At 35.4% G+C, this 18,691-nt stretch overlaps 1 protein-coding gene across 1 annotated transcript in view; it reads left to right on the forward strand.

The window, feature by feature from the left end:
• The window catches only part of EMX1 (empty spiracles homeobox 1), a 76,540-nt gene that overhangs the window by 47,638 nt on the left and 10,211 nt on the right, over positions 1 to 18,691 (forward strand). The window contains exon 2 of the mRNA XM_053700931.1: positions 3,618 to 3,802. Within this exon, the coding sequence (XP_053556906.1) occupies positions 3,618 to 3,802 (185 nt within the window). The remainder of the gene's footprint in view (positions 1 to 3,617; positions 3,803 to 18,691) is intronic.

Consider the following 18,691-nt stretch of genomic DNA (forward strand, 5'->3'; position numbering starts at 1 on the left):
ACTGCTGCCATCTAGTGCTCTTGCTGATATATAACATTCTTGTAAAACTGCTGCCATCTAGTGCTCTTGCTGATGTATAACATTCTTGTAAAACTGCTGCCATCTAGTGCTCTTGCTGATATATAACATTCTTGTAAAACTGCTGCCATCTAGTGCTCTTGCTGATGTATAACATTCTTGTAAAACTGCTGCCATCTAGTGCTCTTGCTGTTGTATAACATTCCTGTAAAACTGCTGCCATCTAGTGCTCTTGCTGATGTATAACATTCTTGTAAAACTGCTGCCATCTAATGCTCTTGCTGATATATAACATTCTTGTAAAACTGCTGCCATCTAGTGCTCTTGCTGATATATAACATTCTTGTAAAACTGCTGCCATCTAGTGCTCTTGCTGATGTATAACATTCTTGTAAAACTGCTGCCATCTAGTACTCCTGCTGATGTATAACATTCTTGTAAAACTGCTGCCATCTAGTGCTCCTGCTGATGTATAACATTCTTGTAAAACTGCTGCCATCTAGTGCTCCTGCTGATGTATAACATTCTTGTAAAACTGCTGCCATATAGTACGACAGACACGTGCACGCTCCTGAACTTACCTTCCTGCTTTTCAACAAAGGATAACAAGATAACGAAGACAATTTAATAATAGAAGTAAATTGGAAAGTTGTTTAAAATTGTATTCTCTATCTGAATCATGAAAGAAAAAATGTGGGGTTTTATCTCCCTTTAAAGAAAAACGAATATATCTACTAAACAAATTATTAGTATACATTTTGTATTCTTTATTTTAGTTTTAAAGGTAATATATTTACCTATATGGCAAACATGAACTAGGTATGAACCTACCTAGGTTTAGATTTCAACAAAGAATACCAAGAGAACAAAAGCAATTTTTATGATAAAAATAATTTGGAAAGTTGTTTAAAATGGCGTGTTCTATCTGAATCATGAAAGTTTTCATTTTGGCTGGACTGTCCCATTAATGAATATTCAGTTTTAAATTAAACAAATACCGAATAATGCAGCAGACAAATGTTCAGAAAAACTAACTTTTTAGAATATTCGTTACAAATGATTTGTCTGAAATTAAAGGGACAGTCTAGGCCAAAATAAACTTTCATGATTCAGATAGAGCATGCTATTTTAAACAATTTTCCAATTTACTTTTATCACCAATTTTGCTTTGTTCTCTTGGTATTCTTAGTTGAAAGCTTAACCTAGGAGGTTCATATGCTAATTTCTTAGACCTTGAAGCCCACCTCTTTCAGATTGCATTTTAACAGTTTTTCACCACTAGAGGGTGATAGTTCACGTATTTCATATAGATAACACTGTGCTCGTGCACGTGAAGTTGTCTGGGAGCAGGCACTGATTGGCTAGACTGCAAGTTTGACAAAAGAACTGAAATAAAGGGGCAGTTTGCAGAGGCTTAGATACAAGATAATCACAGAGGTTAAAAGTATATTATTATAACTGTGTTGGTTATGCAAAACTGGGGAATGGGTAATAAAGGGATTATCTATCTTTTAAAACAATAAAAATTCTGGTGTAGACTGTCCCTTTAATGGTTTGCTGCTGCACAAGTCTAGAAACAAGTACTTAATTCATGCTTAAAATAATAATGAGCTTTTTAAAGGATCACCCACCATTTTACTTTCATGATTCAATTTTAAACAAATTTTCTTTTATTTCTATTATCAAATTTGATTAATTCTCTTTGTTGTAGGAGCTGCAATGCACTACTGGGAGCTAGCTCAACACATTAGGTGAGCCAATGTAAACAGGCATATATATGTAGCGACCAATCAGCAGCTATCTCAAAGTAGTCCATTGCTGCTCCTTAAACTACCTAGGTATGTTTTTCAATAAAGGATACCAAAAGAACAAAGCACATTAGATTGTATAAGTAAATTGGAAAGTCGTTTAAAATTGTATGTTCTATCTGAAAAAAGAAAGTTAAGTTTTGACTTTTCTGTCTCTTTAAATATATCCCCTAAAAGTAAAACAACTTTACTAATAAGCTAATATTTTTACAAAACATTGTAACCTACCTTAAACTACATTAACTGTTAAAAATGGGTAAATACAAATTCGGATTGCACAGATACATTTTTTATTAGTCTTACTAAATAAAAAGTAGACAAGATTAGAACATGATTAACAAGAATAACTGGGGCAGATGGATTGACTACCAGTGATTCTAAGCACAAAAGATCAAGGCAGGTAGGAACAATATCTGGAGTATTTCTTGTCACACTGTTTTTCAAGGCAGGTGGGACTTGGCAGGCAGGAACAAAAGCTGGAGTATTTCTTGTCACATTGTTTTTCAAGCAGGTGGGACTTGGCAGGCAGGAACAATAGCTGGAGTATTTCTTATCACAGTTTTCAAGAACTAAAAACATTTTGTCTTAAAGGCATCTGCAACTATTTTCCAAAAGTTTTGAAAAAGTGATTTTTTTTTAATCTACATTCCAGGATGAAATTAAATTATATATATATATATATGTCCCATACTAGAATCAAGAAGCCCATAATGAGGTTGTACCCAACTACTTTTAATTTAGCTACAGAAACTTAAATTCACAACCAAATTGGAGGAGAATACTGAAATTTAATTCTCTGTCATAGCGTGGGCTTTAATTTTGGGAAAAAAGGAGGACCCTTTTTCTTGTAGTGGCTTATACCTTGTATCTCAGCCCCATATATCAGTTTGCTATAGAGGTTGTGGAGAGCTGGGTACCTACTACCATATGTTGTAGTCCAGTCCACATGTTAGTCTGTTATGGGATCAGACCTCAACTAGTGAGACAATTGTAGATAAACATATACACCTTTCTCACTAACAGCCTCTACTACACGAACCCCTGAAAAGGCTGTCCAAAGCTATTAACAAGCTGATTGTACTGCACTAATAACTTGCATAGCTAAAGAGTCATCTGACCCACATTCCAATGTGATTGTTAATAAATTGCTATCTATCTGGGAACACTGGATTATACTGGAAGATAAAAGATTCAGAACACTAGGAGTAATCAGGAATGATACAAAGCACATACATATTCGCTGCTGGATGTAGAGGTTGGGTTAAAACAGTAATGGACTTTGGTGATCGGGATTTCCCCAACAGAAAGGAATTGGTTTATGGCTGCACAACCCAACTGTTCGTCTATAATCTTTGACTCTTTATCTTTTCATTTTCTCTTCTACCTTTTCTTCTTTCACTTTTCTATGTTCTTCCTTTTCTTGATGCCTATTTGATACTTGCACAATCTGGAGTATTAGTTAACTCCATGAGTTTATTTTCTCTAAATTGTTGAAGTGTTTTTGCCCATTAATAATATATTGATGTCTCTGGCCTTTTGGGTGAGGCCATCAATTTACTAGGAGGGAAATGAAACATAATGTTTTATGGTAGTGAAATATTTTAAGGTAAGACAAGGAATAAAGTGTTTCATTGAGTGAGAGATTATTTGGTGTAGGTCATGTCCTGAACATACACTAGCAGGTACTGAATTGTATGTCTCCTGGTATTGCCATACTCTCGTGCTTACATCCTTCTGATGGTAATGTCATGAGATTGAACTGTTCTCATACTCATATTCTTGCTTCCCCAGGGAGTGAAGTATCCCAGGAAAGTTTGCTACTTCATGGTCCCTTTGCCAGGAAGCCCAAGCGGATCAGGACAGCGTTCTCCCCATCACAGCTTCTCAGGTTGGAGAGAGCGTTTGAGAAGAATCATTATGTTGTGGGCGCAGAAAGGAAACAGCTGGCCAGCAGTCTTAGCCTATCAGAAACACAGGTAAGAGGGGATGGATGATGGGAATTGGGAAGTCAACCAGAAAACACAGTATAAATCCAGGGCCACCAAATCATCTGTCATGGCAGTACAGTCTGTGATATGCTGTGCAGTGTTTCTCAAAATCTTATTCATCTCTCCATGTTTTAGTAAACTGACTTCTTAGAATATCCTAGAAAATAATAAGAATGGAAAAACCATAGAGACTATTTATGTAATGTTTTTCTATTATTGACCTTTGGCCTTCCTGATACAGATCTGGTTTTACTATAGTAAAGTGGTTCTCCAGTTATCAGCTTATAATGTTGCTTGAATATATAGGCTAAGATTTAAGGTGTATTCTGCTATCAGTTATAATATTTGTGAGATCACTTTCTGGGAAGACTATCTCTGCTGTTGCAGTAGCTACTTTATAATATTTGCTTATTATAATCTTTGGGGGGATTACAGTTAGAGGTATAGCTCACTGGGGGTTCATGTGATACCTGGGTAAGGTGGTACAGATTGTATAAGTCATGGGTAAGAGATAATATCTGGAAAGCTCACAGGTAAAGCATGGCATTCTGTCTTGCGTTTGGTTTGCAGTATATTCTACACTAAAGATGGCATATTTCTAGGAAAATTGTGCAGATGAGGGAGGGTACAATAAAAATAATATATATGGATAATGTAAGGCGCTAGGGGTACTATTGCTGCTTGGGGGCACAATGCCATTCTGAAATAGGAGAGTTGTTGGGGGTACAATGTAATGTGAGGGGTTATTGGTTGCTACTGAGTGTTCGCTTTAGTATAAGAGGGTTCTGGTGCTGATGGGGGTACACTGTAGTGTTAGGGGATACAATATAGTTGGGGTACACAGAAGTATGAGGTATGGATACTGTTGGGGTAAACTGCATTGTTAGGGAGTATTAGTGCAGCTGTGGTTACACTATACTGTTAGGCGGTTATGGTGCAGCTGGAGGTAGCAGTGTTAGGGGATACCATGTAGTTGGGGTACACAGAAGTATGAGGTATGGATACTGCTGGGGTAAACTGCATTGTTAGGGAATATTAGTGCAGCTGTGGGTACACTATACTGTTAGGGGGTTATGGTGCAGCTGGAGGTAGCAGTGTTAGGGGATACCATGTAGTTGGGGTACACAGAAGTATGAGGTATGGATACTGTTGGGTTACACTGCATTGTTAGGGAGTATTAGTGCAGTTGTGGGTACACTATACTGTTAGGGGGTACTGATGCTGTGGGTACACTATACTGTTAGGGGGTACTGATGCTGTGGGTACACTATACTGTTAGGGGGTACTGATGCTATGGGTACACTATACTGTTAGGGGGTACTGATGCTATGGGTACACTATACTGTTAGGGGGTACTGATGCTATGGGTACACTATACTGTTAGGGGGTACTGATGCTGTGGGTACACTATACTATTAGGGGGTAAGGATGCTGTGGGTACACTATACTGTTAGGGGGTACTGATGCTGTGGGTACACAGCTACAGTACTGGGAGCTAGCTGGTGATTGGTGCCTGCACACACGTGTCTCTTGTTATTTTGGCTCACCAGATATGTTCAGCTTGCTCCTAGTAGTACTGCACTGGAGCTGACTTTAACTGTGCGTTTAGTACCTTTGCAGGGGTTAAACACACAGATATATAAGGCAATAATGCAATAATATTAGATCAATTTCATTTTTGCACTTATACGTCCCTTTCAAACTATTCAATTGTTTTTTAAAAAGGACATGAAACAAAATATTTTATTAATCACATGAAAGGCACAATTTGAACAAATAACCAGAACAGCACTCTTGGTCTTGAAGATTACTTAGTGAGTGACAAGGAAAAGACCCAAAATGTAATATATAAATGTGAGATAGACAGACAGACAGTGCTAAGTGGGTGCTACGCAACCCCATTCATTACTGTAGCATTACTGATGCCAGCTAACCAGACTTGCTGCGGTGCCTTTATACATGTCCTGTACAAAACAACAAGAGGATAGAGGGTAGGATCAGGCCGCAGAAGGGCATCATATACTGCTGTACCATTGATATGAAGCTCTGTGGTCACCTCTCTGCACCCACAGATTTTATAGTCTAGATTCTGAGGCCTCTGCCTATGTAGTCTCAGTTTTGTAACAGGGAACATTTATCATTGTTGTGACATATTCTAATTTGTTTTTCTATCACAAAACATATATTTAGTCCTTGTGTTTTACCCGGCTCTGTTACATGACGTAGCAGCCCTCTGTGCCAGTTAACAAATTGCAGTGCAGGCGGCACACTGACCAATTAGGACTAATCTCTGAAATCTTTCCTGTGCCGATCCAATTAGGCTGACTCCTCAGTCATTCTCACACAGGGGAAGTTGTAGAAAGCATTTGCTTGTGTGTTATATGAGTGCATATGTAGATAAGTAGCAATCACAGCTGGACGTATTCAGATATTTGTGTATACACTGAGACACATTTGCTTCAAACCATCTGTGATATTATTCAGCTTTGTATGCTAAGATTTCCATTTTTAAACTCCCATCTATAGCTGCACAGTTAGTGCTCAGTAATCACATTTTCCTATCCTTCCTCAATACAACTGTATATATTATCAGACCCCAAATAATGCTGCATAATCTAAGATTAGGATCTTGCAAGAAATTTTAGGTTTCAACTAAAGAAATTGATTATATTTATCAAACAGTATCACTTGTGCCAAACACATATGGTCATTAGGAATGTATTTTTAACCACTTGTGTCCAGTATCCCAAGAAACATAAGGTCTTTGATCACATTCTAGTTGTAAACTTAAAGAATGATAAAACTCACTTTTTACTCCACTTCTAAACACATTTGATATTTCAATTACAATTATATATGGACAGAAAATGAGGTAATATTTAGGTATGTGCAAAGTTTGTTATTCGTGCATTCCCTTGTCAAACAAATTCCAAAAATGGCCCTGGCTATTTTTGCTGTCGGATATATTAGTCTTAAAGTATATTATGCAAATCCAACCAATTTTGCACATATTTAGTAATAAATATTTGTTAAAAGTTTAACAAACAACTATGTTTAAGTGTTTATTCTTTGTAGTCACTTGTTAAAGTTACAACTGGAATGTGATGTATATGGTCCTACACGGACTGTTCCTTCACACATTATTAGATATAGGGGTCTATTCACAATTGACCTGTGCAGCACAAGATTGGCTTTGTGAGAAAATCTGCCAAACTGCTAAGCACAAAGTATAGAAGGTCTGCATATTCTTGTAACAGACTTTAGTCTGACTTATCACAAGTCAGGGAATTTAAGTTACATGATCTCTGTCTACCAACTTTATTTAGGAATTAAAGGGACAGTCAACACCAAAATTGTTTTTGTTTAGAAAGATAGATAACGCCTTTACTGCCCATTCCCCAGCTTTGCACAACCATCATTCTTATATTAATATACTTCATAACCTTTAAACCTCTAAATGTCTGCCTGTTTCTAAAGCCACTACTTACAGCCTCTTATCACATGCTTTTTATTAGCTTTTCACATCAGGGGAGTCCATGTGAGCCATACAGATAACATTGTGCTCACGTCCGTGGGTTGTGGCAGACACTGCACTAATTGGATAAAATGCAAGTCAATAGATAATAAATAAAAAGTCATGTGATCAGGGGGGGCTGTTAAAAGAGGCTTAGATACAAGGTAATCACAGAGGTAAAAAGTGTATTAATATAACCGTCTTTTCTGTGCAAAATTGGGGAATGGGTAATAAAGGGATTATCTATCTTTTTAAACAATACATTTTTTGAGTTGACTGTCCCTTTAAGAACCTGACTATTGCAAGCCGTGTGGGGTGAAGATATTTAACAAGTGCTGGTGTCAATCATTATGTCAATTTGGACAGGGAAATCCATTCAAATATAGTTAATAAGATGCAGACATCTCACTTAAAACATTTTTAGATACAATTTGACAATTAAATATACATATTAAAGGAACAGTAAAGTCAAAACACATTTTTCATGATTAAGATAAACAATAAACAGTTTTCTAATGTACTTATATTTTCATATGTGCTTTTTTCACTTAGTATCCTTTGTTTAAGAGTAAACCTAGATAGGCTCGGAGTAGTACTGTGAGCTAGCTGGTTAGTGGTTTCTGCACATACAGTATATGCTTTTCTTCTTTGGCTAGCCCCCCCAGAAGTGCATTAGTGCTAACCCCCTGTGGGGTTAGTTTTATATATGATACAAAACCTGCAATAAAATCAGGTATTCTAATACTTGCAAATTATTATTTACTGGGTGAGGAAATATTTATGGTAATTATTGTTCTTTGAAATATTCCCTTTTAACTGTTGCATACATTATTATGTAAATATTAATCTATTTTATCTTTGTATGATTTAATCTTCTGTATTTTAATTTTTTACGCCATACCCTATTAACAGGAATTACAAAAATAAACATACTGCATACTATTAAGATTCTGAGACGCATCCAGTTATAAGTGTTGTGCTTCTGCTTTTTTTTTTATGGGGAGAGTTTTAAAATAATAAAATTAAATAGTTTAATAAAACAGGGACACTGCTTGTGTTCAATAATAAGATATAGATGGTGCTGACGAATATTTTATATAAGGAAATGCTTTGTGAATAGCAGTGAAAATGAATCTGATAAAGTATTGCCAGACATAAAACTGAGGTCAGATTGCATTGTGCTATGAAAGATATATGTGGTGTAGATATTAAAAGCATATGTAAGTACTAAGCAGAAATTGGTGGACACTGACAGAGTAAGACAATGTTTTGAAGCTACAATGAGTGCAGGTGATGAACTGGTAGAATGGGTGTGATTTGTAAGCAAGAGATTCGGTAGCTTTATTACAGGGTTCATATGTCTTTACCATCATTTGTGAATTTACATCTAAAGGATATCTAATGAGGGGCGTTGAGGATGAATCAACAGATAATAAGAGGCTAGATAAATCCATGTGATGATTAACTGCTGTAGGAGATTATGATGAGTGGCTGACTTATTAGTTTCATTGTGTTTCAGATGAGAAGTGAGTGAATTCACATGTTCTGACTTGAGAAGAAGCAAAAACAATGAATCAATCAAAAGGACGTTCAGCGGTTGCGTTATTAGCAATAGGAAAGAGTTTAGATGGGGGGTCCTGGAAGCATCATGTAAGGAACGCAATTAGGAGATGTATTCTGAAGACAGCAACAAAATGTTACAGGATAAAAATCATGTCATAAAAATACAGAATTGTTACTGGAGCCGACAATCTTTACCACTATCATTTTGTTAGAAAAGTGTGCGTTGTTTTACAGTTCATTATCTCATAACCTCTGCTGAGACCAGTTAAGAACAGATATGTAGCAGGGTTAGGCTTGGTAATTCTGAATTCTCAGAACTGCGAAATTCCATATTTTCAGAGATACTAAACCCACATTTTTTTCTTCGTGATTCAGATAGAGCGGCGATTTTAAGCAACTTTCTAATTTACTCCTATTAGCAAATTTTCTTTGTTCACTTGGTATCTTTATTCGAAAAAGCAGGGATGTACGGTTAGGAGCCAGACCATTTTTGGTTCAGCACCTGGGTAGCGCTTGCTGATTGGTGGCTACATTTTAGCTTACATTCTTGCTTTTTCAAATAAAGAAAGCAAGAGAACAAAAAAAAATGATTATTGAAGTAAATTAGAACGTTGCTTAAAATTGCTGCGCTATCTTAATGATGAAAGAACAAATTGGGTTTAGTGTCCCTTTAACCTACATGAAAATAATGAAAGTATATGATATATATGTGCACAGCAGAAAAAAATATTTTGTTTCGTTTCGGACCAATTCAGATTTTTTCGAATTTCATTTCAGATCGATTCAAATTCGGATACATTCGAATGTATTTGTTTAGGAATTTATTCGGCTTCTAATAAATTCGGATGTATTCGTTTTGGATTTGATTCGTAAGTTCGGTATGTGTTATGTTGATTCAGATGGTTCCAAGTTACACAAACGGAATTATTTCACTGTCTCAGTAAATGTAATTTTTATACTGAATTGTGATTAGTCTATGGCCATTCGAATGTAGCGAATAAATCAGAACTAATTCGGATTTATTCATTACAAATGCGTTCGGATAAGTTTAGTTTCGTTGCTAAGGTAATTCAGAAGTTTGAATCTATTTGAATCTCTGAATTTGGCGAATTCGTCCGAATTTTGATTCAGAACGAAACGCACATGTCTAGTATATGATACTATATAGGACATAATAATTAAAGTCTATTGCAAAGTTGTTATACTGTGCAGAATTAATCTTTCTATATTACAATCTTTACAAACAAAAAAAACAAACCATAAGGATTAGTGGCATTTAGGAAATTAAAGATACCAGGGGTCTGATCTGATGTTTTTCTGGATCACCTCACTAAATCTAGCCTTTACATTGGCTTCTGTAGACCACCTATCAGCAAAGCAATTCCAGATCTTCTTAGGTTCAAGTCCAACCTTGACCAACACTCTTACAAAACAAATCTGCTGCCACAGCACACAAATACAGGTGGTGCTCTAGATTTATAAAACGAATCAAGCCTTACCTGAAATAAAGTATAATACAAATATCTGTTATAGATGTAATCTCCGTTCCCCCAGCCCCGGATGTACTGTACAAGCGCATCTAATCTGGTTGATAATATACTTCATCATTTTCATCATTTTAAATAATGATTAAATCAGACATAGAAAGAAAGAGATGAAAATTGACTTATACAAGATATTCATTAATTATGTAATTAAGTCAAATCACATTAAAAGTACCAAAAACTAGGGAGGTGCTAATCTGGAAACATTATTTAAAATAGATAATCCTATCCTCTAATAAGAAGGACTTGTTAATTAGTAACAAAAAACTGGGCAACAATATGCAGCCAATCAGTATCACTGAACTCAAATTTAATTATAGATAATTAAATCATCTTAAAATTCACAAATTATTAAAAATTAAAAAGAATTAGAGATGCCAAGTTAAATGAAAACCTAAATTTTTTTCTTTCAATCAGATAGAAAATTTTTAAACAATTTTCTATTAGTAGCAAATTTTCTTTGTTCTCTGTATCTTTTTTGAAAAGCAAGGAGGTGAGCTCAGGAGCGTGCACGTGTCTGGAGCACTATACGGCAGCAGTTTTGAAAGCATTTTATCAATTTGCAAGAGCCCTAAATGGCAGCACTATTTATTGTACTTCTGTAGAAAGGAAATTTGTTAGAAGCTTTTAGTGAAATAGAATCTACCCCAAAGATGGGAACTCAGCTGCAGATATCATGCATGAGCAAGCTGATTCCTGACTTGACAGTTTAAGGGATATTAAAAATGAAATAAACACCAAATATAATTATAGGATTAGCCTGAGAATAGTATACAGCTGTATATATACAATTATGTTTGTTGTTTAAATATTGAAGAAATAAGTGAAAAGTTTTTATTCTTATAACGTTCTTTAGTTTTTATAAAGTAATGTGTGCCACCATGTTGGAAACTAGACTTTCCCCTTATCTATCACATCTGTTGAGGACAATTAGGGACAGATATACAAAGTCAATAAAAGAGAGTATGCAAACAAGGCTAATAGGGTTTCCATGCAGCCATTGTTTGCACACTCTCTTTTTATAGATGGTTTTATATTTGTTCCTAACTGTCCTCAGCAGAAAAGATACATCAAGAGAAAACCTAGGTTCCAATATGGAAGCACCCATTACTTTACAGAAAACAACAACAACATAGTTAAATTACAGGAAAAGGGGAAACAAATGTAAATATATTATAAATGTTGTTTAGTACACAGAGTTAAACATTTTATATTACACTCTCAAATTGATTACTGCCCCTTTAAATGAGGCTAAACAATAAGGTAGTGGAAGGACCTGTTAACTATCATCTATTAGCTCTATAACTCCTCACTCTATTCCCCACCTTTTCTCTGCAGTTTGTTTCATCTCTATTCAGTGCTTCTGCATTCAGGGTACAGGGGGTTGCTGTTCCTGGTCACATGGTCTGCAGAGGGCCACTAAGCAGACAATGTTTTCCCCAGGACCTATGAAGCTAATGCTAGCTAATATAGATGATAAAAAAACAGACAATGTTATAATATTATACTGCACCACTGACTGCTTCATAATGGTCTCTAATGCTGCTATCATTGTTTGTAGAGAACCCCAGTAGTATTGGGCACCAGCAGGTAGAGAACTGTACAGAGTCCGGCTGTATACAGAAGGATACCCTGATAAATTCAGGGCTATTGTCACATTTGACAGGTGGTGAATATTATAATAATAGGAATTTATGGTGCTCAGGGGCAGTTTAAGGCTAAATTTTATTTTTTTAAAAACTTCCTTCTCCTTTACATCTCTCCTTACACTGTGTAAAACACTGAACATATACAAATGGCTCTACCTTGCAAATTCAGGTAAGATAGCGCCTATGAGGACAGTGATATATGGGATGCACAGCATTCCTCAGCACCTACCTAGAACTGCATTTGTTTCTGTAGTTGTTGGAGTCAGGAAAAATATATTTTTCTCTTACTAGGTGCATTGTTTATTGTTTTTTCATTTTCATCATATTGATCAGTAGAAAATAACCATAGATCAGGGAAGATCTAATTTGATGAGCTTGCTTGCACATATTAAAGGAACAGTTTACCCCCAAAAAATCCTCCCCTTTAATTTGTGCCCAATGATCCATTTTACCTGCTGGAGTGTATTCAATTGTTAAGTAGCTCATTTACCTTTATTTTGGCATTTGAAATAGCCAATTTAGCCTGTGGTATCCTCACCTATAATGAAAGTTTCTAGACTTAAGTCCAGGCTCTTGGTAGGCAATGTAAACACAGCCAGCAGAAGAAATTACACTCCCAGTGGGGTGTAAAAGAGATAACTAATAAAATTATAATTTTCCATTGTTCTCTCTAAGTATTGAGCTTTGGTTTACAGACAAATATAAGATAAGGAAGCATGTGTGTGTACACAAAGTGATAACATAATGATACTAACTGCAAGCTCAACCCATTGTAATAGGCAGTGGTTTCAAAGCACAATATACACAAATAAACCTGAAAATGCAATTCTTCATACATTTTATACTCTGCAGCTGGTTTAACAAGTCATTGAAAATATATTAAGGGAAAAACAATTTTAGAGTGTACTGTCCCTTTAACTATAGATACTTTATAACTGCACAGTAATTAGACAATTTATTTGGCAATACAATGCAGGTAATGAATGTAAGTTATAATTTGGTTAAAAAGTTCTAAAAAGTTATTCACAATTGAATTAGTTTGTTTTACGTTTTTGAAAGCTCATCAGATTCTTCTTCAAAATGACTTAAAATGTATTACAACCCACGACTAATGTATTTGTCGACAATAATCCCACCATATGCTGCAATGCATCTTTTATAGATTCCTTCTTCCCAACTTTACAGTGTTTTTCAAGCCTCTGTTTCTTTGCCAGGAATATAAAAATACAGCTTTATCCGCCAGTTTAAGCGCAAAGGCATTTGCTTATAGATGGGAGGGGTGAGAATATTTGTGGTAATCTCTGGCTTACTATTGGCTAACGCTCTAATGGTTATGCAAATGACACAGTGGTGCGATATTGCGGGAAGTTTGCCTTGCAGGTCTGACGTTTGTATAAATTAGAATTTTTGACAGAAAAGAAGGCCCAAGGTGCAAAAACAGATAAAGTAGAGTAGAATTACTGTCACCTAGACCAGCGTGTGCTTAGCTGAAACAAGAAATGCTTATAAAACCAGGAAATTATTTAAATAGTTTTTCACAGTCTAGTTTTCCATTTTTATCCTGCATATATTTCACTTTGTGGGTTTACTTTGGTCTTATAAATTCAAATAAAATATCTTCCTAGTATATCAAGTAAAATATAGGCTTCTTGATTATTACCAACCAGTCCAGTAATTAAGAAAGAACCCGTAGATGAAATTATTTAATAATGTAATATTATTTTTGTAAAATCAGCCAACTATAAAATAACACCTATAAGCTCATTTTTATTCCTATGTAGCCTTTTTTTTTAATAAAACATCTGAATGTAGGTAGCAACGCAGCCATGTTTGGCAGTAAGTGCAAAGCAGCGCGTGAAAGGTAAACAAAATAAAAAAATAAAAAATATTGCACAGGAAGTGAGTGCAAGCTATGGAAACGTAAACATAAACATACAGGAAACTGGCACTGCCAGGAGAAATGCAAACATAAACAAACAGATAGGAATTAGATGTTATCAACAGAAAGAGAACTTAAACCAAACATGCTGAAACTAGCAGGGGAAATCTGACAGTAAATAACATGTATAAAAACAGGAAATAAATAAAGGAGGAGATATTTGTAGTGATAAACGGATTTAGTATCTCAAGAGGGAAAAAATACAAATACAATCATGATTCTTTAACATTTAACTATCTGCTAATCACTAATGCAGTGTCATTAAATGGGGTCAACTGGAACTGGTGGCAAATCCAAAAAAACAGAAGATGGGTTTCGTAATCTTATTATTAACTAAAGGTCCATTGTGCACAAAAAGTACTCACATATTGCAGGGCAGCAATTACTTGTAATAAAATATAGTTTGCATGACAACAAAAAGTATAATCTGCTTGTAATAATCCTTAAGCGAAATGCACAACCGTTAGTGCTGCATATATGCTTGTTAGTTTATAAAGACTACTCATACAGTGGTGTTGGCTTATAAAGACTACTCATACAGTTGTGTTGGCTTATAAAGACTACTCATACAGTGGTGTTGGCTTATAAAGACTACTCATACAGTGGTGTTGGCTTATAAAGACTACTCATACAAGTGGTGTTGGCTTATAAAGACTACTCATACAGTGGTGTTGGCTTATAAAGACTACTCATACTGTTGTGTTGGCTTATAAAGACTACTCATACAGTGGTGTTGGCTTATAAAGACTACTCATACAGTGGAGTTGGCTTATAAAGACTACTCATACAAGTGGTGTTGGCTTATAAAGACTACTCATACAGTGGTGTTGGCTTATAAAGACTACTCATACAGTGGTGTTGGCTTATAAAGACTACTCATACAGTGGTGTTGGCTTATAAAGACTATTCATACAGTGGTGTTGGCTTATAAAGACTACTCATACAGTGGTGTTGGCTTATAAAGACTACTCATACAGTGGTGTTGGCTTATAAAGACTACATATACAGTGGTGTTGGCTTATAAAGACTACTCATACAGTGGTGTTGGCTTATAAAGACTACTCATACAGTGGTGTTGGCTTATAAAGACTACTCATACAGTGGTGTTGGCTTATAAAGACTACTCATACAGTGGTGTTGGCTTATAAAGACTATTCATACAGTGGTGTTGGCTTATAAAGACTACTCATACAGTGGTGTTGGCTTATAAAGACTACTCATACAGTGGTGTTGGCTTATAAAGACTACTCATACAAGTGGTGTTGGCTTATAAAGACTACTCATACAGTGGTGTTGGCTTATAAAGACTACTCATACAGTTGTGTTGGCTTATAAAGACTACTCATACAGTGGTGTTGGCTTATAAAGACTACTCATGCAGTGGTGTTGGCTTATAAAGACTACTCATACAGTGGTGTTGGCTTATAAAGGCTACTCATACAGTGGTGTTGGCTTATAAAGACTACTCATATAGTGGTGTTGGCTTATAAAGACTACTCATACAGTTGTGTTGGCTTATAAAGACTACTCATACAGTGGTGTTGGCTTATAAAGACTACTCATACAGTGGTGTTGGCTTATAAAGACTACTCATACAGTGGTGTTGGCTTATAAAGACTACTCATACAGTTGTGTTGGCTTATAAAGACTGCTCATACAGTTGTGTTGGCTTATAAAGACTACTCATACAGTTGTGTTGGATTATAAAGACTACTCATACAGTGGTGTTGGCTTATAAAGACTACTCATACAGTGGTGTTGGCTTATAAAGACTACTCATACAGTGGTGTTGGCTTATAAAGACTACTCATACAGTTGTGTTGGCTTATAAAGACTACTCATACAGTGGTGTTGGCTTATAAAGACTACTCATACAGTGGTGTTGGCTTATAAAGACTACTCATACAGTGGTGTTGGCAGACAAGGACACATCTCCACAAAACTGCAGTCTCTGGAAAACAAGTAGGATATTAGTTGCAACTGAAAGTGACATCTGTAGCTTAGGAGGGATATGAAACCCTAAAATTTTATTTTGGGATTCAGACAAAGCATACATTAAAAACAAAAAGTTTCCAATTTACTTCTATTATCAAATTTGCTTTATTCCCAAGGTGTTCTGTGTTAAAGAGATACCTAGGTAGGGGTTTGCAGCCCTATATGGCAGGAATTAGTGCTCTTGCAAATGGATAACATGCTTGCAAAACTGCTTTTCAACAAAAGATACCAAGAGAACGAAGAAAAATTGATAATAGAAGTAAATTAGAAATGCTCTATCTGAATCACGAAAGAACATTTTGGGGTTTCATATTCATAATATTCACATTGCTGCCTGGAAGTAAGAAAGATATCACACTCCAACTTTCTGTCTATGAGAATCTAAACCCACCATAGTCAGTAGTCTCAAAAGTTCAGCATATGGAAGTCTGAGACAAGAGCAATCAATACCTTGCTTAAAATAGATACTGTATAAGTTTAAATATTAAAGGAATTATTTTGATAATTAAATTATTTTTTGTCCATTGTTTAACACACAAATACACCTCTACTGATGATACTTTGCAAAGAGCTTGTTTGTTAACACGTATCACCCATGTCTATGACGGACCAAAAAACTGCAAAAGGAATTGTCAGACCGTTCAGCAACAAGGTACTCTACCTTTTGTATTAAACGTCACAGCATTTTGTATTACTCCTGGTTGTCATATGGTTTTTTACAGAAATGACCAAAACTTACAAAAAATACTTACTTGATTGTATGCATGACATATATAAAACTGTCTGCGTCTCAGTACCTTTAAAGGGAAATTAGCTACTTTAAAAATGTAATAACATTTTTAATTATGTGTCATATATGTCTGTAGTTGTCCCCATGAGAACAGTAAGATAAGGGGAGAACTAGGTTTCAACATGGCAGCGTTCATTACTTAATAGAAACTAAAATTCTTTATAGAAACTACTAATATAATTATACATATACATAAAATGATTTTTTACTTTAAGTTTTTGAAATATAGGAAATTAAATTGCAGAACTTACATAATATCAGAATTTAAAGGGACCTGAAACAGTAAATGAATTATAAATATAATACTGTATTCAAAGCAAAAACTAGCCTGAGAATATTCTATACATGTATTTTAATTATATTTGTTGTTTTAATATAGCAAAAATAAGTGTATTTTTTCGTTTTCATAAAGTACGGAGGGCAGCCAAGTTATCTAATCTATTCTGATGAGAAAAAGTCAGGAGACATATCTTGTCTGCATCATTACTTTACAGAGATGGTTAAATTACAGTAAAGGGGACAAAATAAATAATGACAATATATTACAAAGTTGTTTTACTACACATAAACATTTAGTATTACAACCTCAGATTGTTTAATGTACCATTAAAGGGACATAAATTACAAAATTATATTTCATGATTCATACAATTTTAAATAACTTTCCAATGTATTTCTATGATTAAATCTGTTTCATTCTCTTGGTATCCTTTTTTGAAGGAGCAGCAATGCACTACTGGGAGCTAGATGAACACATTGAGTGAGCAAATGACAAGAGGGATATATGTGCAGCCACTAATCAGCAGCTGGCTCCCGAGTGCATTGCTGCTTCTGAGCCTACCTAGGTATGCTTATCAACAAAGGATATTAAGAGAATGAAGAACATTGGATAATATAAATAAATTGGAATGTTATTGGAATCATGAAAGAAAAAGTGTGGGTTTGATATCCCTTTAAATTCTAGCTATCTCTTTAAAGAAAATTAAAACTGAAACTAAGCTTTGTGTTACCCCTCTCTGTGTGGCGTTTGAGGATACTTGGGACATGGCTAGGGTAAAACTAAACTCTTGCTTTGGCAGTAACGCAGGTGTCTTGAGAACATGTTCCATCTAGATCCAGCCCTTTAACAAATGTATCTAAAGTCCCCTCCCCAGTCTTTCATCACTTGTTAACAAGAAGATTCAGTTATTTGACCCGATTTTGTTGTCCACTAGGTTTCTTAGATATGATTCAGAATACTGGGAAGCTCTTGGTAAAAAAACGTGCCTCAGGTGTGAAGAGAAAAGGTCCATAGTAATATCTTGGATGAATTTAGGAAGTTAAACATTTTGACACTGGATGGTGACCCAAAACATCTTCAAAGTTGTTTTCATTTCCTAAAGTGCCCACATTCTCTTAGAAAATCTCAAACATAAAAAAGAGAGAAGCGAGAAATGGGCTTGACCTGCGCATGAAGGTCACTCCAGTGACGTCTGTAGGTGATGAGGCAGTTACAGGTCAGAGGCCTCCTTTGTCCTTCTTGTAGGGTTCTTGCTAAAGCTTTCCTTGTCTTAGCTCTTCCTAAAGCCGTGGTCCCTTATTATCACAAGATTATTTACACAGGTGTCTGTCAAACATGAGACAACTGTGGCTAAAGACAAGCGTCACTCTGCTGTTATAAGTTCTCCTACAAATAACACAAACACACAAAATAAATATATTACTATTACATTTTAAAGAACTGGGCTAATCAGTGAAGAATATATTGCTGCTGGCAAACATACAACAAAAATACTCACATATCTAATCCATATGTTTACATGTTCTGATATATATCATGGTGTGTAAATAATGTTTAAGGTAAGAAGTGGTGAGGAATTCTGGGCACAGAGGGTGACAGATGA

Source organism: Bombina bombina, chromosome 2 (genome assembly GCF_027579735.1).
Source record: "Bombina bombina isolate aBomBom1 chromosome 2, aBomBom1.pri, whole genome shotgun sequence".
NCBI classification, from domain to species: domain Eukaryota; kingdom Metazoa; phylum Chordata; class Amphibia; order Anura; family Bombinatoridae; genus Bombina; species Bombina bombina.